The sequence below is a fragment of the Pelophylax lessonae genome (genome assembly GCF_965119305.1).
Source record: "Pelophylax lessonae genome assembly, chromosome: 3".
Classification (NCBI taxonomy): Eukaryota; Metazoa; Chordata; class Amphibia; order Anura; family Ranidae; genus Pelophylax; species Pelophylax lessonae.
This window is the reverse complement of record NC_138770.1, coordinates 278,305,802-278,332,150: the sequence shown is the minus strand read 5'-3', so window position 1 is coordinate 278,332,150 and position 26,349 is coordinate 278,305,802. Positions and strand designations below refer to the sequence as shown.

Sequence of the window (26,349 nt, the reverse complement as noted above, 5' to 3'; positions counted from 1 at the left end):
TCAGACATTAGGTAAAGAACTTTAACTACTTCCGGATCTCCCACTGCGTATTTACGTCGCTACATTGACGTTAAATACCGGAGTTATGGCTGCCATAACCCTGATTATTTCTTACATGGCCGGTGGTCCTCTTTCATATAAAAGTGGTCCCAGCAATGGATCTGCCACTGGATCACTTTTTTTGGCGGTGGGAGAGGTGCCTACCCCCCTCCCGCCGCTTCCTAGTCGTTTTCCCGGCTTACCAGAGCCGCCGGTAGCAAGGAAAATGATCGGATCCCCTGTGCTGCACATCATGAGTTCTCCTGAAGGCAAGATGGCCCCCACTCCACTCTATGCCCTTGGAGGCCTGGAGCAACATCAAACGTCACTTCTGCCCAACGGCCTTAAAGGGCCAAATTATTTTTTTGAATATGAGGATGGTAGCGGGTGATTTGTTTATATATTCAAGATATATATCTATATCTCAAGAAGGACTTGGGTGCCTTTGTCCATTTGAATAGGGTGCAATTTGCCACCTATCCACTAGATGGCCTTGTGAGGTTTCCTCCGCTGTCGGTGGTTTCCCAGGTGATTGGGACGCTATAAAAAGGTTCAGGGTGACGGCGTAACTCCAGGGAAGTCCCTGATTGGACGATACGCGTACGGGAGGTGGAGCCGCCTCTCACCCGCCGCTATCCTCATTCATCTGTGTGTATCGGAAGCCGAAGCTGATTGCAGGGACCTCCTGCACTGCTCTATCCACCCGCTTTTTATGCTGACCTGTTAAAGGGATCATGTAATTGCATATTATGTGGTTTTATTTGAAATAAAAATTATGCAGTGAGCACTTAGATCTCGCCCCTGCTTTCTTTCATACTAATTGCTTCTGGCTGGAGTGCATAGCTGATGAGGAGATTTGTATACCAGGAAGTGACCATCTGCTCTAATCCTGCTCAAAGTTTGGATATCATTCAGGCGTTTACGGATTGCCTTAAGGTGAGCGCGGTGTAAACACACTGGTGGAGGGCTTCCTGTAATCTACTCCCACGTGCACTATATGGAACTTTCTGGGACTTTTGGACTTTTATATTTTATATACATTCTATACATATTTTATTTGTTTATATGTATTCATTTACTTTGAAATTGCGCTGCACTTTTATTTGATGAATTAAAGAGAACCTGTCATGCTTATTTCTATTACAAGGGATGTTACAATCCTCGTAATAGGAATAAAGGTTATCAAAATTTTGGGATCAAGGGACAGTGTAAAAAACAAAAAACCCAACATTTAGGCGCGCCTTCCCTCCGAGCTCAAGCGCAGAAGTAAACGCATACACAAGTTGCGCCCACATATGTAAACTGTGTTCAAACCACACGTGAGGTATCACCACATTCGTTGGAACGAGAGCAATAATTCTAGCACTAGATCTCCTCTGTAACTCTAAACTGGTAAGCTGTAGACATTTTTAAAACGTTGCCTGGGATTTTTAAGTACCAAAGTTTGTCCCCATTTTATGAGCGTGCGCAATTTTAAAGCATGACATTTTAGGTATCAGTTTACTCGGCGTAACATCTTTTACATTATAGAAAAAAATTGGGCTAACTTTACCGTTTTCTTTGTTTTTTAAAAGAAAAGTATGGTTTTTAGTTTTTTGAGAATTACCCTAGGTGGATGCAGCATTAGTCATGATGCTGCATCTGTCCCCCGGCGCCTCTGCACTGAGTACCGAGCGATCAAACACCGCCGATTGCTTGGTTCTGACAGCCCTCTGCTCTGCCCCCTCCTCGCTCACTGGAGCGCTGAGCTGTGGAGGAGCGGGAAGCGGCCGGCTCAGGCTCTCAGCAGGCACCTGGCGGATCCAGACTCCGTGGTCGAGATAACGCGGTGCCTGGACTGACTTTTTGTGACGTCAGCAGAGAGCGAACTTCATCCCGCTCTATGCTCAAAACAGATCACAAGAGTGTAGAATGAACTGCACTTCTGTGATCCACAGGAGATGTACACCCAAACGAGCTTTGGCTGTACTTCTCCTTTTAACATAGAAACATAGAATGTGTCGGCAGATAAGAACCATTTGGCCCATCTAGTCTGCCCAATATATCTGAATCCTATGAATAGTCCCTGGCCCTATCTTATATGAAGGATAGCCTTATGCCTATCCCATACATGCTTAAACTCCTTCACTGTATTTGCAGCTACCACTTCTGCAGGAAGTTTTTAATTCAAAAGAGTGTATTTTTTTCCAAACAAACTGTGTTTGTCAGACCGCTGCGCAAATACGGTGTAACAAAGTATTGCAACAATCTCCATTTTATTCTCTAGGGTCTTTGCTAAAAATATATATGTTTGGCAGTTCTAAGTAATTGTCTAGCAAAAAATACTGATTTTAACTTGTAAACAAGAAATGTCAGAAATAGGCCTGGTCCTTAAGTGGTTGAAAAGGAAGAAACTGAAATTGTTTACAAGCCAGGAGATGGTCGCCTATCAATGTCAGTCACCACCTATCAATGTCAGTCACCAATGACAACTTTAGCAGGGTTAATGGGCTCATTTGAGTTAAGAGATATGTCTGAGACGATGAAGGCATCATTCTCATGAACTTTTTGCATAAAAGGCACAACAGTCAACCGATGAAGCCTATACTGGTACACTTCGAAAGCTGAGTCAGGAAGGAAAGACCAAAGAAAGACATTTATGCCATACATGATGCTCACACGCCTCTAATGCCACAAGACAGGTTATTGCCAAAAATTGCCTAGATTTGGCACCACCAGACTTCTATTGGTTTGGGCCTATGAATATCCATAGCACAAGAAACAGAACGTTAAAACAGCTCTGGAGCAAAAAGTATTCTGTAGAATTTTTCCAAACTGGATTTAAAGGCTGCAAAAAATGATGATGTAAATGCTTCCAATGTGATGGTGACTATGTGAAAGGGTAACTCTCCAAGTTTAGGTGTTTATATGATAATTATGTACAGTTGTGTTAAATAATAGCAGTGTGTTTTTAAAAAAGTGAGTAAAGCTCAAAATAACTTAATAGCTTTTTTTTCCATACATGCAAATGCATTGGGAACACCGCACTGTCTCTTAGAAATCAAAACATTAAAGAAAAATGTTTCAACTTTGTTATTACTTTACAGAAAGTGAAGAAAAGGAGTATTAGGGTTTTCCAAAAAACAGCAGTGTCTGAATTTTTCTTTACAAACTCAAACATTTACTGTATAAACTAAAAAATGCATAAAGATTTTCCTGTGAATCACTGAACTAATATTTAGTTGTAGAACCAATGTTTCTGAGAACTGCTTCACATTTGTATTGCATGTGGTCAACAAATTTCTTGCACCTGTTAACAGGTATTCCAGCCCAGGATGATTGCACTACATTCCACAATTCCTCTGCATATTTTGATGTCACCCCCTCAAGTTTTCTATTGGATTAAGGTCTGGGGATTGGGCTGGCTACTCCATGAACGGTATTATACTGGTTGTTCTGGAACCAAGATGCTGTTCGCTTACTGGTGTGTTTGGGATCATTGTCTTGTTAAAACACCCATTTCAAGGGCATTTCCTCTTCAACATAAGGCAACATGACCTTTTCAAGTATTTTGATGTATTCAAATTGCTCCATGATCCCTGACATGCGATTAATAGGCACAACACATCCAAATATCCCATATCATGATGTTTGCACCACCATTCTTCACGATCTTCACAGTGCACTGTGGCTTGAATTCAGTGTTTGGGAGTCATCTGACAAACTGTCTGCGGCCCCCAGACCCAAACAAACTCTTGCTTTCATCAATCCACAAAAATGTTGCGCCATTTCCCTTTAGGCCAGTCAATGTGTTCTTTGGCAAATTGTAACCTCTTCAACAATGGGACTTTGTGAGGGCTTTTTGCCAATAGCTTGGCTTCACATAGGCATCTTCTAATTGGTTCAGTACTCGAGGGTAAATTTAGACCGTTTTGATCACCATGGGGCTGATCATTGATTAAGTCTTTTACATTTTGGCTATTCTTCAATCCATTCAAATGGTAGTTTTTTATTTTCTTTCACGTCTTTCTGGTTTTGGTTGCCATTTTAAAGCATTGGAGATCATTTTAGCTGAGCAGCCTATCAATTTCTGCACTTCTTCATACATTTTCCCCTCTCCAATCAACTTTTTATTTCAAGTACGCTGTTCTTCTGAACAGTGTCTGGAATGACCCATTTTACTGAGATTTTAAGAGAGAAATGCATTATACCCATCATGTACATTTGCTGCCTTCATCCTTTAATAAGGGCCACCCGATTGACATCTGTTTTTTTCACAGACTGAATGACCTCACTAATTGAACACGCCCCTTTCAATTAATGATTCAATTACACAGAATCAGCAACATGCATGGCATGACTATTGAGTCTGTTGATTTTCTATTACTCTACTAGTAAATTATTTGCCAAGTAGAAATAAAAATGTATAACAAAAACAGTGATTGATCTGGTTAGTGATGTTGGACTGCTATTATTTTGAACACAACTGTAAGTTCATTGCTTGCATCTCTGCATATTTATACGTTCTACAGTATATCTCAACAGCATTCATTTTTGATACCCCTTTAGTACTCAGGTTTGGGGTGGAGAATTTTGCCAGACTTAAGCTTTAGCCTATCCATAACCCTGATTTTTACACTATTCTTAAAGGGCCCCAGTATTAAGAGTAAATGCAGAATGCCACCACTGAGTGATTAAAAACATTAGTTGCTTATCGGTCCCTGGTTTCAATACATTTGAGTCAGTGACACAAAACAATGCAGCAAGCGAGACTTCACGACAATTTGGCACCCAGCATTGTTTTAGAAGAAAATGTCAGCAAAGCCAACAGTTTAGGTCGGATTTCTGTCCAAGAACCCCAGGTAGGCACTGTGCAGCCATTGAATGACCTGTTGAAAGTGGTTTTGGAGTGAGGTCAAACTGCAGTAGCTGAATTCCTCCTCCTTCTGCCATACCCCCAACATACCTAGGAAACAGTGCTGAATTGAGGAAAGGAAAGTACATTAACCACTTGCCTACAGTGCACTTTCACCCCCTTCCGACCCAGACCGATTTTCAGCTTTCAGCGCTCTCACACTTCGAATGACAATTACTCAGTCATGCAACACTGTACCCATAAAAAATTTGTCCTTTTTTTTTTACACAAATAGAGCTTTCTTTTGATGGCATTTAATCACTACTGGGTTTTTTATTTTTTGTGCTATAAATAAAAAAAAGAGTGAAAATATTGTGAAAAAACGCATTTTTCTTTGTTTCTGTCATAACATTTTGCAAATTAGTCATTTTTCTTCACAAATTTTGGCCAAAATTTATACTGCTACTTATCTTTGGTAAAAATAACATAAATAAGTGTATATTATTTGGTCTTTGTGAAAGTTATAGAGTCAACAAGTTATGGTGCTAATCATTGAAAATTGATCACACTTGATCACACCTGATGTACTGAAGGCCTATCTCATTTCTTGAGACACTAAAAAGTCAGGAAAGTACAAATACCCCCCAAATGACCCCTGTTTGGAAAGTAGACATTCCAAGGTATTTAATAAGGGGCATGGTGAATTTTTTGAAGTTGCAATTTTTTCCCACAACTCTTTGCAAAATTAAGATTTTTTTTTTTTTTTTTTTTTACAAATTGACGTATTAACAGGTTATTTCTCTCACACAGCATATACAGTGGGTACGGAAAGTATTCAGACCCCCTTAAATTTTTCACTCTTTGTTATATTGCAGCCATTTGCTAAAATCATTTAAGTTCATTCTTCTTCCTCATGAATGTACACAAAGCACCCCATACTGACAGAAAAACACAGAATTGTTGACATTGTTGCAGATTTATTAAAAAAGAAAAACTGAAATATCACATGGTCCTAAGTATTCAGACCCTTTGCTCAGTATTTAGTAGAAGCCCCCTTTTGATCTAATACAGCCAGGAGTCTTTTTGGGAAAGATGCAACAAGTCTTTCACACCTGGATTTGGGGATCCTCTGCCATTCCTCCTTGCAGATCCTCTCCAGTTCTGTCAGGTTGGATGGTAAACGTTGGTGGACAGCCATTTTTAGGTCTCTCCAGAGATGCTCAATTGGGTTTAAGTCAGGGCTCTGGCTGGGCCATTCAAGAACAGTCACGGGGTTGTTGTGAAGCCACTCTTTCGTTATTTTAGCTGTGTGCTTAGGGTCATTGTCTTGTTGGAAGGTAAACCTTCGGCCCAGTCTGAGGTCCAGAGCACTCTGGAGAAGGTTTTTGTCCAGGATATCCCTGTACTTGGCCGCATTCATCTTTCCCTCGATTGCAACCAGTCGTCATGTCCCTGCAGCTGAAAAACACCCCCACAGCATGATGCTGCCACCACCATGCTTCACTGTTGGGACTGTATTGGACAGGTGATGAGCAGTGCCTGGTTTTCTCCACACATACCGCTTAGAATTAAGGCCAAAAAGTTCTATTTTGGTCTCATCAGACCAGAGAATCTTATTTCTCACCATCTTGGAGTCCTTCAGGTGTTTTTTTTAGCAAACTCCATGCGGGCTTTCATGTGTCTTACACTGAGGAGAGGCTTCCGTCGGGCCACTCTGCCATTAAAGCCCCGACTGGTGGAGGGCTGCAGTGATGGTTGACTTTCTACAACTTTCTCCCATCTCCTGACTGCATCTCTGGAGCTCAGCCACAGTGATCTTTGGGTTCTTCTTTACCTCTCTCACCAAGGCTCTTCTCCCCCGATAGCTAGTTTGGCCGGACGGCCAGCTCTAGGAAGGGTTCTGGTCGTCCCAAACGTCTTCCATTTGAGGATTATGGAGGCCACTGTGCTCTTAGGAACCTTAAGTGCAGCAGAAATCTTTTTGTAACCTTGGCCAGATCTGTGCCTTGCCACAATTCTGTCTCTGAGCTCTTCAGGCAGTTCCTTTGACCTCATGATTCTCATTTGCTCTGACATGCATTGTGATCTGGAAGGTCTTATATAGACAGGTGTTTGGCTTTCCTAATCAAGTCCAATCAGTATAATTAAACACAGCTGGACTCAAATGAAGGTGTAGAACCATCTCAAGGATGATCAGAAGATATGGAAAGCACCTGAGTTAAATATATGAGTGTCGCAGCAAAGGGTCTGAATACTTAGGACCATGTGATATTTCAGTTTTTCTTTTTTAATAAATCTGCAACAATGTCAACAATTCTGTGTTTTTCTGTCAGTATGGGGTGCTATGTGTACATTCATGAGGAAGAAGAATGAACTTAAATGATTTTAGCAAATGGCTGCAATATAACAAAGAGTGAAAAATTTAAGGGGGTCTGAATACTTTCCGTACCCACTGTATATACTTGGAACTACACCCCAAAACACATTCTACTACTCCTCCTGAGTATGGCGATACCACAAGTGTGAGACTTTTTCACAGCCTGGCCACATACAGAGGCCTAACATCCAAGTAGCACAGTCCGGCATTCTAGGAGCACAAATTACACATATAATTTCCTGACATCCTATCGCACTTTTGAAGGCCCTGGAGCACCAGGACAATGGAAACCCCCATAAAAAGGACCCCATTTTGGAAAGCAAACGCCCCAACGTATAATTTTTGAGGCATAATGAGTCTTTTGAACATGTCATTTTTTTCCACAAGTTTTTGGAAACTGTTGAAAGAAAATGAAAATGCATTTTTTTTTTTTACACAAAGTTGTCCATTTATGAAATATTTCCAACACATAGCATGTACATAGCAAAAATTGCACCTCAAAATACATTCTGCTACTCCTCCTGATTATGTCAATACCACATGTGTGAGACTTTTTCACACCCTGGCCACATACAGAGGCCTAACATCCAAGTAGCACCGTCCGGCATTCTAGGAGCATAAATTTCACATATAATTTCCTGACAACCTATCGCACTTTTGAAGGCCCTGGAGCACCAGGACAACGGAAACCCCCATAAAATGACCCCATTTTGGAAAGCAAACAGCCCAACGTATAATTTTTGAAGCATAATGAGTCTTTTGACTGTCATTTTTTCCACAAGTTTTTGGAAAATGTGGAAAGAAAATGAAAACGCATTTTTTTTTACACAAAGCTGTCCATTTATGCAATATTTCTAACACATAGCATGTACATAGCAAAAATTGCACCCCAAAATACATTCTGCTATTCCTCCTGAGTATGGCGATACCACCTGTGTAACACTTTTACACAGCCTAGCCACATACAGAGGCCTAACATCCAAGTAGCGCTTTACACAAAGTTGTCCATTTATCCACTTTAAGACTGGGCCTATTTTTGACACTTGATGTTTACAAGCTAAAATCATTTTTTGCTAGAAAACTACTTAGAACCCCCAAACATTATATATTTTTTTTTAGCAGAGACCCTAGAGAATAAAATGGAGATTGTTGCAATATTTTTTATTACACCATATTTGCGCAGCAGTCTTCCAAATGCAATTTTTTTTAAAAAAAAATAGCTTTTTTGAATTAAAAAATAAGAAAACAGTAAATTTAGCCCAATTTTTTTCCATAATGTGAAAGATAATGTTACGCCGAGTAATTAGATACCCAACATGTCATGCTTCAAAATTGTGCACGCTCACAGAATGGCGCCAAACATTGGTACTTAAAAATCCCCATAGGCAACATTTTAAAAATTTCTACAGGTTACCAGCTTAGAGTTACAGAGAAGGTCTGGGGCTCAAATTATTGCTCTCGCTCTAACGATCGCGGCGATACCTCACATGTATGGTTTGAACACCGTTTACATATGTGGGCGGGACTTGCGCATGCGTTCGCTTCTGCGCACGAGCTAAAGGGGACAGGGCGCTTTAATTTTTCTTTTTTTTTTTCCTATTTATTATTTTTACACAGTTTTAAAAAAAAAAAAAATGTTTTGATAATTTTTATTCCTATTACAAGGAATGTAAACATCTCTTGTAATAGAAATAGGCCTGACAGGTCCTCTTTATTGTGAGATCTGGGGTCAAAAAGACCTCACAACTACACTAAAAAAGAAAAAAAAAAAAAAAATTGTTGAAAAAGAAAAAAAAAAAAAAAAAAAAGGGGCCCTTTAAACCGGTTGCTAGGCAACGACTTTTGACGTAGCTCCGGTCCTCCAAGACCATAGTGTCGAGTGAGGGCCATCTTGCCCTCACTCGACTTCCTGTCTCTGAGGATCCGGGACCGGATAGTTTTCCCCGCTGCCGGTAAGCTGGGAAAACATCTGGGACGCGGCGGGAGGGGGAGCACCTCTTCAAACAGGGAAGACCGCTCCAGGTGAGACTGGGATCAGGTGCTGGTCGGATCCGCAATCTAGGATAGCTTCAAACAAAAGGAATGACCGCACTTCCGATAAATTTCAAAGAAAGGAGTGTCTTTATTCCACATCAATCGAATTGGCAAATACAAATACACGCTGTGAGTGCAGGACAACCGGTGGACGCGTTTCACGACTGGATATGTCGCTTATTGTGATGAATAAGCGACATATCCAGTCGTGAAACGCGTCCACCGGTTGTCCTGCACTCACAGCGTGTATTTGTATTTGCCAATTCGATTGATGTGGAATAAAGACACTCCTTTCTTTGAAATTTATCGGAAGTGCGGTCATTCCTTTTGCTTGGGGCACCTCTTCCCCTGCACTGTAAGGGTAATTCCGCAGCGAATCTGCCACTGGGACCACCCTTATCTGAAAGCCAACCGCCCGCCGTTTAAAAAAAATACCGGGGTTATGGCAGCTATCTGGGGTGACAGATGACGATCACTGATGGGGTGACAGGTGACGATGACTGATGGGGTGACAGGTGACGATGACTGATGGGGTGACAGGTGACGATGACTGATGGGTGCTATTGCAAATCACGGGCAACGCACAGGCGCCCCGCGATTTGCAATGATTTCCGGATCGTGGGCAGAATCGCGGTGATTCTGCACGCGATCGCTATGCTCACATGTGAACGTAGCCTTATGGGTGGCAATTTCTGGGCACTGATGAGGTGACTGTTGGGTGACAGGTGCAATGGGAGGGGGGGGGGGGCTGAGGACTGTGTGGGGACCTTTATTGCTGCGATTTTACTTTGTGACAGGTACACAGAGCAGTAACTCACTGTTTCTAGCTCTGCTCTCCTCACACTGGAAACTGTGTGAGGGGAGAAGAGCTAGTAACAGTGAGTTACTGCTCTGTATTTACATTTTGTGATCGGCTGTGAATGGATTCACAGCCGATCACATAGTAAACAGTCACTGTCAGTGACTGTTTATTACCGCCGGTGACTAGCTGTGTTCCTAGGGAACACAGAGCCACCGACATGACCGCGCTGCGCGGTCTTCTTCCGGGCTTTGCTATTGTAATCGGCTGTGTCATTGGAAAACAGCCGATCACGTGGGAAACAGCCCCCCTGCCGGTGACAGGCTGTGTCCCGGGGACACGCCGACACCGGCAGTGCAGTGCGGCGCGCACACGATCGCGCGCCTGCCCTGCCTGAATGGGCGGACGTCATATGACGTCCGCCCAGAACAATGGTCGCACCGTCCCGCCGTCATTTGACGGTGGGCGGGCGGCAAGTGGTTAAAACTGCATGAACACAGTAGGCCTTTTAAAATGTTGCCAATCTTGTATGCATTAGAAGAAATTTAACTTTGGAATACTTACCGGTCTGATATCAATATCACACATTCCAACACTTGTTGTAACAACATGGCTGACACCAAGCATAGTGTTGCCAGACAAGCCCTATGTAGATAAAAATAGATTGCAAAAAAAGATTAGAATATGCATAAACTGCATTTAATTTTTGTGGTGGATAAACGCTCATCTTACAGAAACATGGACAATATAGATTTTCCATCAATATGCAAATTACATTCACAGTCCTCTGTACTGACAAAGTTAGACTAGGATGTAAATATGTATTGGAAGTCCACACTGTGCCTCTACCCTGTTTACCTGAAAATAAGCCCTACCCCGAAAATAAGACCTAGCATGATTTTCAATTTTTCAGGGATGGCTGCAAAATAAGTCCTACCCCGAAAATAAGCCCTAGTAAAATCCTTGATCTCAGCCCCTTCCTCTGCAGTATTCAGAGAGGGAAAGTAGAGCTCCAGAGGGTCACGTGAGCACCCAGTGGCACTGTAAAGAAGGTATTTTCCACAATAAAGTTACAAAAGGAGACACACTGCACATTATATAATCTTTTTTACAAAATCGATTACATCATTTCAAAATGACTTTATCCAAGGTTTATTTTTGGGATTACAGAATGTCATAATGCGGATTTCTGAGCTGACAGGGGGAGAGAACTTTAATTTTTAACATTTTATTGTTTTATTCTCGGCTTTTTAGAACATAGAGAGGGCTAAATGACACAGCACAAGCACTGTGCTGTCTATCATGCTTTAAAGGATCAGGATATTTATTTTAGGGTTATAATCATTTGAAGATAGTCATTGTACATACCGTAAATAAGACATCCCCTGAAAATAAGCCCTAGTGTGGTTTTTGAAGCCAAAATTAATATAAGACAAACTTGTAATATGGGACCCTCCATTTAAGTACTGTATTTTGTTAAACATCACCAACTTTCAGTACCTAACATACTGTATGATTCTTCTGAATGCAGTTTTTCCATTTACTGAACTCTGAGTCAATTATGCTTTATTAACCACTTGCCGACCAGCCGTTGCAGTTATACAGCAGCAGGTTCCCCCGAATCGCTGTACCTGTATGGCAGTCCACGGGAGTGATCCTGGAGGCCCGCCCACTCCCCAGCAGGGAAGCCGATCCACAGGGGCGGTGGCCACGGTTGCCGCTGGGCACCGGTGAACGCTCCCCGTGAAGAGAAAATGGCGGTCTGCTGTTGTAAACACAGCAGACTGTTGTTCTCTCAGGAAACAAAGCAGAGCTCCTGTGTTCCTCCTATTTAGGAACACAGGTCTGTGTGTTGATTTCACAAGCTCACCCACCCCTCCACAGTTAGAAAACACTCCCTAGGCTCCCATTTTAACCCTTTGACCGCCCCTGGGTTAACCCCTTCCCTGCCAGTGTCACTATTACAGTAACAGTGCTGATTACTGTAGTAATGTCACTGGTCCCCCCAAAAGTGTCAAAAATGTAATTTAGGAGTCTGATCTGTCTGCCCAATCCCGCTAAAAATGGATGATCGCCGCCATTACTAGCAAAAAAATAAATAAATAGAAATTACATAAATAAATCTTTCCCCTAGTTTGTAGATGCGATAACTTTAGCGCAAACCAATCAAAATACACTTATTGGCATTTTTTTTACCAAAAATATGTAGCAGAATACAAATTGGTCTAAAATTAAATAAAAATTTGATTTTTAATTTTTTTTTTTTGGGAATGTTATATAGCAGAAAGTGATTTTTTTTTTTTAATAGAATTGTCGCTCTCTTTTTGTTTATAGAGCAAAAAAAAAAACAGGTGATCAAATACCACCAAAAGAAAGCTCTATTTCAGGGGAAAAAAGACCATCAATTGTATTTGGGTACAGCATAGCATGACCACGCAACTGTCCGTTAAAATAACACAGTGCTGAATCGCAAACAATGGCCTGATCTTTAAGGGGGAAAATCTTCTGGTCCAGAAGTGGTTAATGTCAGCAGACACCCCTTGCTATCTGTAGCTAAAAGATGATAGCAGTTGGCTACTTTACTTTACTTGGAACTCCGGAAGGTTTTACCGCCTCTTCATGAGCAGGCCATTTTTTGCGATATGGTACGATACTTAAACTGACAATTGCTCGGTTGTGCAACGCTGTACCCAAGTAAAAATGATTAAACATTTCTTCATCAATTTATGCCCAAATATTTTCTACTACATATTTGTGGTAAAAAAAAATAAAAATGCAAATAAGCGTGTTGGTTTGCGCAAAAGTGATAGCGTCCAAAAATGATGGAATATATTTATTGCATTTTTATTCATTTTTTTCTTACTAGTAATGGCGGGGATCAGCAACTTCTAGCGGGACTGCGATTTGGTGGCGGACAAATGGGAAACCTGACGCTTTTTTGGGAACCGGTTTCACTAATACAGTGCTAAAAATTTGCACTGTCCCTGTACTGATGACACTAGCAGGGAAGGGGTTAACATCAGGGGTGATCAAGAAGTTAAATGTGTGGCCAACATGTGTTACTGTGTACTGTTTTTACTAAGCAATGTGCTGTTTAATACTTCCTGCTTTGCAGGAAGTAAAAAAAACAGCACATTGCTGCTTTCAGAGAGCCCTGTGTCCGGAGCCAATCGTCGGGTGCCAGCGACCAATCAGCAGCTGGCACTAGCTGATTGGTTTGTGCTGCAGCCAATCGCAGCACAGCCAGGGGCGTGCTCCCTACCCCAGTGTGCGGATCACGTAATATGTACTTGAAATAACATTCATAGTTTCTCCTGAGAAAACCAAAGTGTCCAGTTGCAGCCTTAAAGGATAAGTTCACTTTTGGAACATGTTACCTTTTCCAACCGTTTTTAGGGTCTGCACCTTCTCCCCCCAATCCCCACTTCCCTGTGACAGCAGACACAACTGGAAACCAGCGCAGCAGTGTGGGGCTCTGCTCGCATGGCTGTATCATTCAGTCACAGTTTCTTGTAAATCAATAGACTACAAGTACCGTCAGCCATTGCAGCTGACAGCTTATACTTCTCAATGAACTATGAGGGTTGTTCCCGAGCGCTCTCATAGTTCATAATCGTCCTGCTCTAAAGTAACTGATACCTGTATTGGAGGTACGGCTAAGACAGCTATCCTGAGAGACTGCAGATTCCTGACATTGCATCCATGATCTGCTGATCGAAGGTGCAATGCCCTTAGAAAGAAAAATAAATGCACATTTTTTTTTACCTGCAAAAATATATTAATTTTTTTTTCTTCCCCAACAGCTGAACTTAGCCTTTAACCCTTTCGCTGCCAGGTCCATATGAGAGTACGGACCTACAGCCCTGCTTACAGCTGGGCAGGTCCATTCGCCATACAGACCTCATTTATCCTTCTGCTACAAGCTCATGGTCACCTCAGTGACCATGAACTTATAGCATAATTGCTGCTGATAGCAGATGCTGCTGAACAAACTGATAGCTCTAATCAGTGGCTGATAGGCCACTGAAGGCAGCAATTTACCCAAAATGTAACAACCCCCCCTCCCCATGCCACATCTCCCGCCCCTCCACTTGCCTATTGCTGACAGCTAAAGTGCCCACCACCCTCACTCTAACTCTCCCTTACCCCTTCCTGCTCTGATCCCCCCATAGCACCCCCTCGTAAACTTTGATTCCTCTGTGGCTGTCTTGCAACTGTCAGATTGTATCCTATGCCCTCTCGCTGGCTTTCCGAGCTGCAGGGCAGGCACAGAGCAGTCTTATATTTTAAAACTACCCTCCCCCCCCCCCTTCAGTGCTCCTCCACCTCCCGATGTCAAGGTGCCCCCTCCTTTCCTCCCACAGGCTGCTGCCGCTGACAGAGCGTGGTCAGCATGGAGAGGGGTGGTAAACGTGTTTTACCAACCCCCTTTCTATTCTAAAAGAATGCAGTCCGCAATCTTTACAAATCGCTCTTGCATTCTTTCATCACTGACATAGTAAAATGTGTTTACTATGTGTCAGTTTGTGAATGAAACAATGTTTCATTTACGAATCAAAAGGAGCCTTTACAGACTCCTTATCCATTCAAATACAGTGCAGCTCAGGCTGCAGAGAAAGGGACTGTCTTCTTTAGTCCCTTTGCCAGTTTCAAAAAAGAGGCAAGGTGTAAAAGGTAACATGATCCAAAGGTGAACTTATCTTTTAAGGTCTGTTTAGACCCCTGATGTCTCTCCAAAGCGCCCCCCCCCCCCAAAAAAAAAAAAAAAATAGGGTAGATTTAGACATATGCCTAAAGCCCCTTTCCTTTCACACGGAGCAGATCCGTTTTGATGGACTCCACAGGGATCGCTCTGCTGATCCCTGCTTAGCAGGCGGATGACAGGGCCATCTACACTCACTGTGCAGAGACGGAACTGTCAAGAGTCCTGCTCTCCTCTATGGGGAAATCGGATAAAACAGACAGCCTGTCCGTTTTCATCTGATCCGACCCGCAAAATGGATGGCGAACGTATCGCCATACGTGTGTTTTTAAGCAGATCTCCTCAGACTGGATGCCAGGCGGGTGTATGTCTGCTGAAATACGCCTCTCCATAGAGAAGAATGGGTGGCCCATTCAGGTCCACCTGAAAAACAGACAGGCGGACCCAAAATCGGTTGGATCGTGTGAAATGTGCCTATATCTCCCTTGCTTCTGAAGCCCAATCCACATTTGGATTAAGCTTCAGAGGCTACTGACAGGCGGTGAGAAAGCAATGTGACGCCTCCCAACCGCCAGCTTTAACCCTATTTTATCAACAAATGCACCGCAACTGAATGCATTGCACAAGGAAGACATTGCTACAAGTTGTCAATTTTGTCGCAAGCATCGCAGCATCAGCACCCTGACCACTGCCTATTACAGCTTAAAGCAGAGCTCCACCCAAAAGGGGAAGCTCCGCTTGTTTGCACCCTCCCCCTCTCCACTGCCTTATTTGGCACTTTTTTTTTGGGGGGGGGGGGGAGCGGGTATCTGGTTTTGACTTCCGGGTAAGATCGCTGTGATAATCTACAAAGACACACACAAAAGAATGCGGAACCATTCAAAAAAGCGCATCGCGACTCACTTACGTGCAGAAGGAAAGTAAAGCTGCTCCCGAAGTCGATTGAAGAATCGGCTTGGGTGCGGACATCACTGGATCCTTGGACATGCAAGTGTCCTTGTATGAAAAGTCAGCAGCTACAATATTTGTGGCTGCTGACTCAGATTTTAGGGGGGAGACTGGAGCTCCTCTTTAGGGGTGGGGGGCGTTTTGCAGGCAGCAAGAACGCATCTCAACCGTCCATTTTTGCCGCCCCAACTGCAAGTCTAAAACAAGACCAAAGGCCTTGTTCATGCAGGGCATACTACAGCGAAGACATGTTTAGCTGCACAGGTGTTCCGTGCATCTCATGCAGGCAATCTCATTGACGTTGATTGGGACACAGCGGCTGCACAAGTGTTCTGTGCAGGCGGTCCCATTCATATCTATTGGGACGCAGTTGCTGCATCGAGACAGCCATTTCTCCCAACTTGACATCTGTGTGTGTGTGTGTGTGTGTGTGTATGTCCCTGAACTCACACTCTCTGCGTTTGCGTACATGCACCTACACCCGCATGGATGTCAAATTTGTCTTTGCAGCCTCTGCATCCCAGTTTACATAAACAGGACTGCCTAGCAGGGATGCACAGAACACCCGTTATGTTGTGGTTTTATGTGCAAATAAGGATTTTTGTGTTAATTCAGTGAAAATAGCGATCTGATAAGCATTCACGCAAGCTAAAAAAAAAAAAAACAAAAAAAAACAAAAACATCAGCACCTTCTTTTTATTCTACAGGTCATATGCTTTCAGAAAAGGTTTGGCTTGGAGAGGTCTTTTTCAAAATCTGAAAACTAAGTGAAAAATGAAAACCTCCAAAGGTTTTTAGAGACATTTTTGAGTACGTCTGATTTTTGCCATTTTGCAAAAAGGCGCAATTTAAAATGGACAAGTTTTTGTTATTTATTGACGCAATATAGGTTCAGTTTTTTTATTTAGTAGGAATTTAACAGAAATGTTGTAACATTTGCCAAGTTATCTGCTAAATGATTTTAGTATACTTTTTGTGACAATATCATTTTGATAAATATTTGCGCAAATATCGTGGGGCCTTAAATATCAGTAGCACCTTCCTTTTATTCTACTGGTCCTGTGCTTTCAGAAAATCTATGTTTTTTTGGGGGGGGGGGGGTATTTTACAAACTCTGAAAGTTATAAGTGAAAAATAAAAAGGCAATGGGAAAACTGCAAAAATGGTCTGGCCAGCTGAGTTTAAAAGTGCAGCGCAGGGCTAGTTAGCAAAAGGGCTAAGTGATCTAAACGTACACGTTTATAGAAAGATTTCAAATGCCAGCTCTTTCAAATGTAGGATCTTGCTGGTATGTTTAAAATTCCTTTAATTGTTAGATTAGGACTAAAGAAAGATCATGATCCCCAGGGCCGGTTCACACCAGGAATTGCACAGGATCCTGCTATGCATTCCTGTGTGATCCACATGCGATCCGGGTGCAGTGTGATTTCAGCCTATTCATTGAATAGGCTGAAAAAGTGCCGGCCCGCAGCAAAAGTAGTCCATGCCCTACTTTTGGAAACGCACTGCAACCTGATCACATGGCATTTCTGTACCATGTGATCCGGTGACAGCAAACACATTGTGTTTGCGACCTGGGTTTGGGGTGGTGTTAACATTGCACTGATACCTGCTGCAGAACGTAAGGTAAGCGAGTTTTGAATGCGGGGTGGTAAACGCGCACAGAACGTGGGTTTCCTGCACCTCGTTCTGGTGTGAACCGACCCTAAAGACTACAGCTATGCAGCTCTGGCTAAAAGATTGAAAGTAGCAACATACACAGGTAGTAATCTCACCTTAACATTTGAAGGATCAAATAACCCTTCAGGAATTTTCAAACGTTCTGCTCCAAAGTCGCAATTATAACCATTAGGATACTCATAATGAACTGTAGGCATCTGGGCTGCTACCCTAGAGAAATAGGACAACATTTTGTGCTGAATAAGGCTGTCCACACCACCTATTTTATGGAGACACCAAGGACAGACATGGGACCTCTTTTGAAGATCACTTGTAATAAAAGCGTGTGGCATTTTGTAAACAGAAAATAGTTTTAGACCACTGACATAACTGTTAACTTACTGCTCATCATAGGTGGAGTCTGACACTTGAAGCACAGATGCCTGGAAATCCTGAATCACACACTGAAAAGATTAAAAGATAGATTTAGTGCTGTATGCGGTTAGGTTAAGACACAAGGACCACACAAGCAGGTCTTACTTACACTGCACATATAATTATGCCAGGAGCGAGTGACCTGAGGTAGTTTCTCTTTTTTCTTCCAATTTGCTGGCGCTCCTTCCCGTACTGGTTCCTGAAGAACACAAACCCAAGATAACCCTGCTGAACACAAACTATCACTCTACATTAGAAGACTATTAGGTGACTGGTTTATCTTACCTTTGAAGCAATCATGTATGGGGGAATCAGATCCACGTTCATCTCTTGAAATAACTCCCTGCATTGCATAGTAATGAAGTCGCCAGCAAGCGGAGATTTTACAATACCTGCCAAAACAAGCAAAAACAAGATTAACCACTCGCCCTCTGGAAGATTTACCCCCCTAAATGACCAGGCCATTTTTTTGTGATATGGCACTGTGTTACTTTAACTGACAATTGCAGGGTCGTGCAACGCTATACCCAAAAAAAAAAAAGCAAAAAAAAAAAAAGCCAATTTTTTTCTCCCACAAAATCGAGCTCTTTTGGTGGTATTTTATCACCACTGCGTTCTTTATTTTTTGCGCTAGTAAGCAAGGCCGACAATTTAAACGCTTGCCGACTACCGCACGACTATTTACTACGGCGGTCAGCCCCGTACAGGCAAAGTGACGTAGGACTACGTCGCTAGCCTGTAAGCCTCTAGGGGGCGAGCGCCCGCTGCCGGAGGCGCGCTCCCGCCCCTGCTCGTTCCCTAACAAGTCCGCCCGTGTGACCGGCGGACCCGATGTCCGCCGGTAACTCGCGATCTCCCTGTGGAGAGGGAGAACGGCAGGCGACTGATGTAAACAAAGCCGCCTGTCATTCTCCCTGATCTAACTGCAGAGATCATACGATCCCGCTATGTAGCATCGTATGTCTCTGTGGTTACATCACTAGCAACACCCCTTTACAGTTAGAAGCACGCCCCTAGGGACACACTTAACCCCTGCATCACCAATAAAGTTAACCCCTTCCCTGCCAGTGTCATTTTTACAGTAACAGTGCATATGTATAGCACTGATTACTGTAGTAATGTCACTGGTACCCCCAAAAGTGTCAAAAATGTCAGTCAAGGGTCCGATCTGTCCGCCGCAATCCCGCAAAAAAAAAAATCGCAGATCACTGCCATTACTCGTTAAAAAAAAAAAAAAAAAAACCACACCAAAAATGACAGAAATCTTTCCCTTAATAAATGCAATAACTTTTGCGCAAACCAATCAAAATATGCTTATTGCGATTTTTTTTACCAAACATATGTAGCAGAAAACAAATTGGCCAAAAATGTTAAAAAATTTTTTGATTTTTACATTTTTTTGGGGGGAATTTTAATATAAAAATATGTGGAAAATATTGTTATTAGTAAAAATCACACAGGTGATCAAATACCACCAAAAGAAAGCTCTATTTGTGGGAAAAAAAGGACGTCAATTTAATTTGGGTACAGCGGCGCACGACCGCGCAATTGTCCGTTAAAATCACGCAGTGCCAAATCGCAAAATAGCCTGGTCAGGAAGGGGGTAAAATTTTCCAGGGCTTAAGTGGTTAAAAAATAAAAAAGGTTTCCTTTTTGCACTAAAACATATTCAATAAAATAAATGTTAAAATCTAATTTCTTAAAAAATTTAGGCCAATAAGTGTCCTGCTACATTTGTTTGGTAAAAAAATCCCAATAAGCATAAATTGATTTGCGCAAAAGTTATAGTGTCTAAAAACTATGGGATATATACTGGAATTTTTATTTATTTATTTTCTTTTATATTAGTAATGGGGGCAATCAGTGACTTATAGCAGGACTATGATATCATGGTGGAAAAATTGGACACTGACACTTTGTGGGAACCAGTGGCACTAATGCAGTGATCAGTGCTAAACATATGCACGGTCACTGTACAAATGACACTGGCAGGGAAAGAAAATCCATCACTTCTCTCATCAGGACAGAACTCTGTATTGTTTACATATGCAGAGCTCGGTCCAGCCTATCGCCTCAAAGATCAGCGGGTGCTAGCAGACATCCATAAGCCAGCACCCGTTGATCAGCTTCTGCTGTGACAAATACAGCAGAAGCGGTGCACCGGCAGTGTGCGCCCCCCTACTGGAAAGTGCAGAATCACACACCATAAATCTGTATATTCAATTATATATGTATATGCAGAAACACACACACAAACAGTATCTCACAAAGTGAGTACACCCCTCACATTTTTGTAAATATTTTATTATATCTTTTCATGTGACAACACTGAAGAAATAACACTTTGCTACAATGTAAAGTAGTGAGTGTACAGCTTGTATAACAGTGTCAATTTGCTGTCCCCTCAAAATAACGCAACACACAGACATTAATGTCTAGACCGCTGGCAACATAAGTGAGTACACCCCTAAGTAAAAATGTCCAAATTAGGCCCAAAGTGTTAATATTTTGTGTGGCCACCATTATTTTCCAGCACTGCCTTAACCCTCTTGAGCATGGAGTTCACCAGAGCTTCACAGGTTGCCACTGGAGTCCTATTCCACTCCTCCATGATTAGATCACAGAGCTGGTGGATGTTAGAGACCTTACGCTTCTCCGCCTTCCGTTTGAGTATGCCCCACAGATGCTCAATAGGGTTTAGATCTGGAGACATGCCTGGTCAGTCCATTACCTTTACCCTCAGCTTCTTTGGCAAGGCAGTTGTCTTGGAGGTGTGTTTGGGGTCGTTCTCTTGGAATACAGCATTGGAGCCCAGTACCCAAATGGAGGGGATCATGCTCTGCTTCAGTATGTCACAGTACATGGCAACCATGGTTCCCTCAATGAACTGTAGCTCCCCAATGCTGGCAGCACTCATGCCGCCTCAGACCATGACACTCCCACCACCATGCTTGACTGTAGGCAAGACACACTTGTCTTTTGTACTCCTAAAATGGTTCCGCCACACACGCTTGGCACCATCTGAACCAAATAAGTTTATCTTGGTCTCATCAGACCACAGGACATGATTCCAGTAATTCATGTCCTTAGTCTGCTTGTCTTCAGCAAACTGTTTGCAGGCTTTTATGTGCATCATCTTTAGAAGAGGCTTCCTTTTGGGATGACAGTCATGCAGACCAATTTGATGCAGAGTGCAGCGTATGGTCTGAGCACTGACAGGCTGACCCCCACCACTTCTGCAGCAATGTTGGCAGCACTCTTACATCTATTTCCCAAAGACAACCTCTGGATATGACACTGAGCATGTGCACTCAACTTCTTTGGTCGACCATGGCGAGGCCTGTTCTGAGTGGAACCTGTCCTGTTAAACTGCTGTATGTTCCTGGCCACTGTGCTGCAGCTGGTTTTTGGCCATCTTCTTATAGCCTAGGCCAGTGGTTCTCAACTTCGGTCCTCGGGGACCCACTAACAGGCAAGTATTAAAAAGGTACAGATACACAACATTCGACCTGCGCCAGTAAAAAGGCAAGTACATTCGGTCTTATGAAAAAAGTTTCAACTGTGGCTGTAGTTAGTCTTTTTAGGAGATATGCAGGATAGTTCAATCTCTGGGGTTAGTGGAGATGGATGGTGGAGGTGGCTGCTGGCTTTATACAGAGCTAGAGGGACTCTGCAACAGACAGTAAGGGGTAGGAGAAGAAAAGCAGCGCCACCTCAGTGTAGATTAAAAGGTTATTTATTACATAAAAACAATGTAACTCACACAGAGGAAATAGTTGATCAGCAAATGGGGATGGTTCATCTGCAACACTGTAGGGATGTTAGGGAAGCACGCTGTGGCGGCCGTGGTCCTGGCTGTGCCGGTGGAGTCCGACACTTCCTGTATTTCTGGCAGCGTTCAGTATCCAGGCTTACATCCAATAGTGGCAGGGGGGTGCTCGCGTTCAGAGCATGCGTACTCCTTCATCAGAGCTGATTTATGTGTCAGACTGGGAGTTTTATAGCTGAGGGACTCCACAACAGCAGGCCCCACCCCCGGAGACTCTGTCATGACTTCCTGTTCTGGCCTGATGACTCATTGTATATATCGCATCAAGCCCTCGCCCCCTGAAGTCCCGTACACACATACCGATTGCCGGCAGAAAATGTTCGGCCGCCGAACGATCGGCCGATTTTCAGCTTGTTAGTATGATGCTTCCGACAGCCGACAGCGCACTTTCGGCCGAAAAGAATCTGTCTTGCAAGCATGAAAATTTTTGTATGCTGACACCAGAACGGCCGATTGTTCGCCAGTCAGTACAGAATTCGGCCGACAGACAGCAGATTTGCAAGACTGGGCATGCTCAGAAAAGAAAAAACACAGGGAAAGTAAACCATTACATGACATCACTTCTGCAGTCGGCGGACAAAATTCTTGTGCAGTCTTTTGCACTTTTCAACAGACACCGACAGCCCTGGACAAAAGACGGCCGATCGTTCGGCCGACGATTGGTACGTGTGTACGGGGCTTAAGTCCCTCAGCTATAAAACTCCCAGTCTGACACATAAATCAGCTCTGAGGTAGGAGTACGCATGCTCTGAACGCGAGCACCCCCCCTGCTACTATTGGATGTAAGCCTGGATACTGAACGCTGCCAGAAACACAGGAAGTGTTGGACTCCACCGGCACAGCCAGGACCACGGCCGCCACAGCGTGCTTCCCTAAGGCCTCTTTCACACGGTCCGCCTCCGTAGGCGGATCCGTGTTGCTCAGCGGGGATCGATCCGCGATCCCCGCTGAGCCGGCGGATGACAGCTCCGTCTCCGCTTGCAGAGCGGAGAGGGAGGTGTCTCAGCCCCCGCTGCCCTCTATGGGGGATCGGATGAGAGCGGACCGCATGTCCGCTCTCATCAGATCCGATTACTGAACGGATGGAAAAAACGGAATTTTTGTAAAATCTTACCTGTAAAATTCCTTTCTCTGAGTCCTCCGACAGTCGCCGCCTCTTCATATTCGTCACATATGGGGGTATTAGACTTTGCTCCGAAGGAGTAGCTAGGCAACAGAATAGGTTAACATTAAAGCTTTTAACATATCCCACCCTCAAGGGGTGGTCCCCTCAGTCAATACCCTCCTACTTCCTGCAACCATATCTCAGTTTCAGTGGAATAGCAGTAGAGTATACAACCAAACCCCAAAAGAGGGGCGGGGGCGGCGACTGTCGGAGGACTCAGAGAAAGGAATTTTACAGGTAAGATTTTACAAAAATTCCGTTTTCTCTTACGTCCTCCGACAGTCGCCGCCTCTTCATATTCGTCACATATGGGGACGTCCCAAAGCAGTGCAAACATGAGGGGTGGGAAACGCATCCGCGCCGAAAGGCAACGCATTCTCCGCATCAAAGAAAGGAACCCTACCAAAGGAAGGAAACCAGCTGGGCTACAGGAAAAAACAAGTGCTCAACAGGAGCAACAACCCAGGAAAAGACAAATAACCAGGGGATAAAAAACTTATCCCAACAGCCAGAGGTCCCCAACAAGGGATCCTAGGGAATTCCCGCACTAAGAACCTTGCGGCCAAAGGAAGCATCCGCCGATGCCTGAACATCTACTTTGTAGAATTTTGTGAAAGTGTGCACGGTCGACCAGGTCGCCGCCTTACACACCTGGGCTACAGAAGCCCCATGCCGACAGGCCCAAGACGTACTCAGAGATCTAGTAGAGTGCGCCTTCACAGGCACAGGGGGAAACTTCCCCTGCAAAGCATAGGCCTGTTCAATGGTCTGCCTGATCCATTTGGCGATGGTAGAGGCCGACGCCGCTATTGCCCTTACGAGGACCCTCTGGAAGAACAAACAAGGAGTCCGTCTTTCGAAAAGACTCAGTCGATTTAAGGTAAACCCTTATCGCCCGAACAACATCCAAAGAATGTAATCTCACCTCCTTTGGATGTTTAGGCTTCGCGCACAGCGAAGGCAAGACAATATCCTCATTAAGATGGAATTCCGAAACTTGCTTCGGAAGAAAAGAAGGATTAGGTCGCAAGACCACCTTATCCAAATGAACAACCAGATACGGAGACTTGCAGGACAAAGCCGCCAGCTCCGACACTCTGCGAGCCGAAGTGATCGCAACCAAAAAGGCGACCTTTTTGGACAACATAGACAACGAGATCTCCCTGATCTGTTCAAAAGGAGCACGTTGTAACACAGATAGAACGAGATTCAAGTCCCAAGGGGGCAGAGGATCCCTCCTAGGAGGAACCAGATGCCACACTCCTTGAACAAAAGTGCCAACCAAGGAGTTGGAAGCCACGGGACGTTGAAACAGAACGGCCAGCTCAGACACCTGACCCTTTATCATAGCCAGCGCCAAACGCTGATCGACACCCGTTTGAAGGAAGGACAGCACTCGGGAAACCGAGTATGTGCGGGGTGAAAACCCCCTGGACTCAGACCAGGCAAAATAGGCCTTCCAAGTACGGTAATAAACCTTCCCCGAGGAAGACTTCCTCGCGTTGATCAAGGTATGAACGACCTCTGGGGAGAGACCCTTCTCCTTCAGGACCTCGGTCTCAACAGCCAGGCCGTCAAAGCCAGCGACTGTAAAGCAGGATGGTATATCGGTCCTTGAGACAGGAGATCGTCTCGAAGAGGCAGACGCCACGGGGCGTCGACCGCCAGATTCACGAGGTCTGCGTACCAGGACCGGCGAGGCCAGTCCGGCGCCACAAGAATCACCGTGCTGCGTTCCGAGTGTAACCTGCGAAGGAACCTGGACAGCAACTGAATCGGTGGAAACGCATACATCAGCCTGTACTGATGCCACGGGGCCACTAACGCGTCTGCCCGAGGGTCGCGCGTCCTTGCCACAAACCTTGTTGTTGAGACGAGACGCGAACAGGTCCACATCTGGAAGACCCCACTTCGCGCACAACATCTGGAAGACAGCCGGGTGGAGAGACCATTCCCCCTGATCCAGGGTCTGGCGACTCAGATAGTCCGCCTGCCAGTTCTCCACCCCCGGAATGTGAACCGCCGTTATCGCCGGGACATGAGTCTCGGCCCAAGACAGAATGTCGGCCACTTCTCGAGCCGCTCGGGCACTCCTGGTGCCCCCTTGGTGGTTGATGTAGGCCACCGCCGTGGCATTGTCCTTCTGCACCCGAACCGGGCAGCCCTGCAGCCGGTCCGTCCAGCGATGAAGACAGAGATTTATCGCACGCAATTCCAGAATGTTGATCGGAAGGGAGGACTCCCCCTCCGACCAAGTCCCCTGGGCGGACAGAACGCCCAGAACACCACCCCAGCCCGACAGGCTGGCATCCGTGGTGATTACAGTCCACGAGATAGGACGAAACGACTTGCCCCCGGACACCATCGGGGACTGGAGCCACCACAGAAGGTCTCTTCTGGTGCGATGACTCAACGAGATTTGAAGATCCAGAGATTGAGGTCGCCCGTCCCACATGGACAGGATCTCCGCTTGGAGACCCCGCGTGTGAAACTGGGCGAAGGGAATCGCCTCGAAGGCCGAGACCATCAATCCCAGACATCTCATGCACGTCCGCAGAGACGAGTGCGGAACGTCCCTGAGGGACCTGACTTCCTCCTGAAGAGTTCTGAGTTTGTCTTCCAGCAGGAAGACCTTCGCCTGCACCGAGTCCAGAATCATTCCCAGGTAGGGAAGACGAACCGACGGACTCAGTGTCGACTTTGGAAAATTTATCGTCCAACCAAACTCCTGCAGAGTTTGCATCGTGACAGACAGGTCCTTCTCCAGACCCTGGCTGGTCGCAGACCGAACCAGAATGTCGTCCAGATACCCCAGGACAGAAATGCCCTGGGCCCTCAATAATGCCAGAACCGGTGCAAGCACCTTGGTGAAGACCCGCGGAGCCGAGGCGAGACCAAAAGGCAACGCCACGAACTGGAAGTGATCCTCCGCAATGGCAAATCGAAGGTACCTCTGGTGACCCTCGAAAATGGGGATGTGAAGATACGCATCCTTCAAATCGATGGAGGCCATGAATTCCCCCGGAACCAGGGCAGCCACCACCGACCGCAGGGATTCCATGCGGAACTTGCGAACCCGCACAGAGCGGTTCAGAACCTTCAAGTCCAGAATTGGACGAACCTTGCCCTCCTTTCTGGGCACGGTGAACAGATTGGAATAAAACCCCCGAAATCTGTCCCGATGAGGCACCGGAACTACCACTCCCTGAGCCCTCAGGTCCCGCACCGCCAGGTGCAGGTCCCAAAAACGCTCTGGAGACAGTTGAAGATTTGAGGGAAAAAATCTGCTCTCCGGCCGAGAGAGAAACTCGATCTTGTAACCAGATCGAACGATCTCCTGAACCCATCTGACCCGCACGCGGGCCAACCAGGGTTGAAGAAAACCGAGCAAGCGTCCCCCCACCCCAAAACTGGGTGAGGGCGCCCCTTCAGGCCGCACTGTTATGGGCTGCGGATCCGGATTGACCGGACTTCTGTTTTCCAGACCAGGGCTTCTTCTGAGAGCCTTGACCTTTGAACGGTTTGCCC

At 44.8% G+C, this 26,349-nt stretch overlaps 1 protein-coding gene across 1 annotated transcript in view; it reads right to left on the bottom strand.

The window, feature by feature from the left end:
• Nucleotides 1-26,349, bottom strand: part of LOC309549039 (actin-like protein 6A) — a 57,170-nt gene that overhangs the window by 6,623 nt on the left and 24,198 nt on the right. Inside the window, exons 7-11 of the mRNA XM_082248998.1 lie at nt 18,113-18,219; nt 17,937-18,026; nt 17,795-17,856; nt 17,509-17,623; nt 10,648-10,728 (exon numbers count right to left, since the gene is read on the bottom strand). Coding sequence (XP_082105124.1) covers nt 10,648-10,728; nt 17,509-17,623; nt 17,795-17,856; nt 17,937-18,026; nt 18,113-18,219 — 455 coding nt within the window. The remainder of the gene's footprint in view (nt 1-10,647; nt 10,729-17,508; nt 17,624-17,794; nt 17,857-17,936; nt 18,027-18,112; nt 18,220-26,349) is intronic.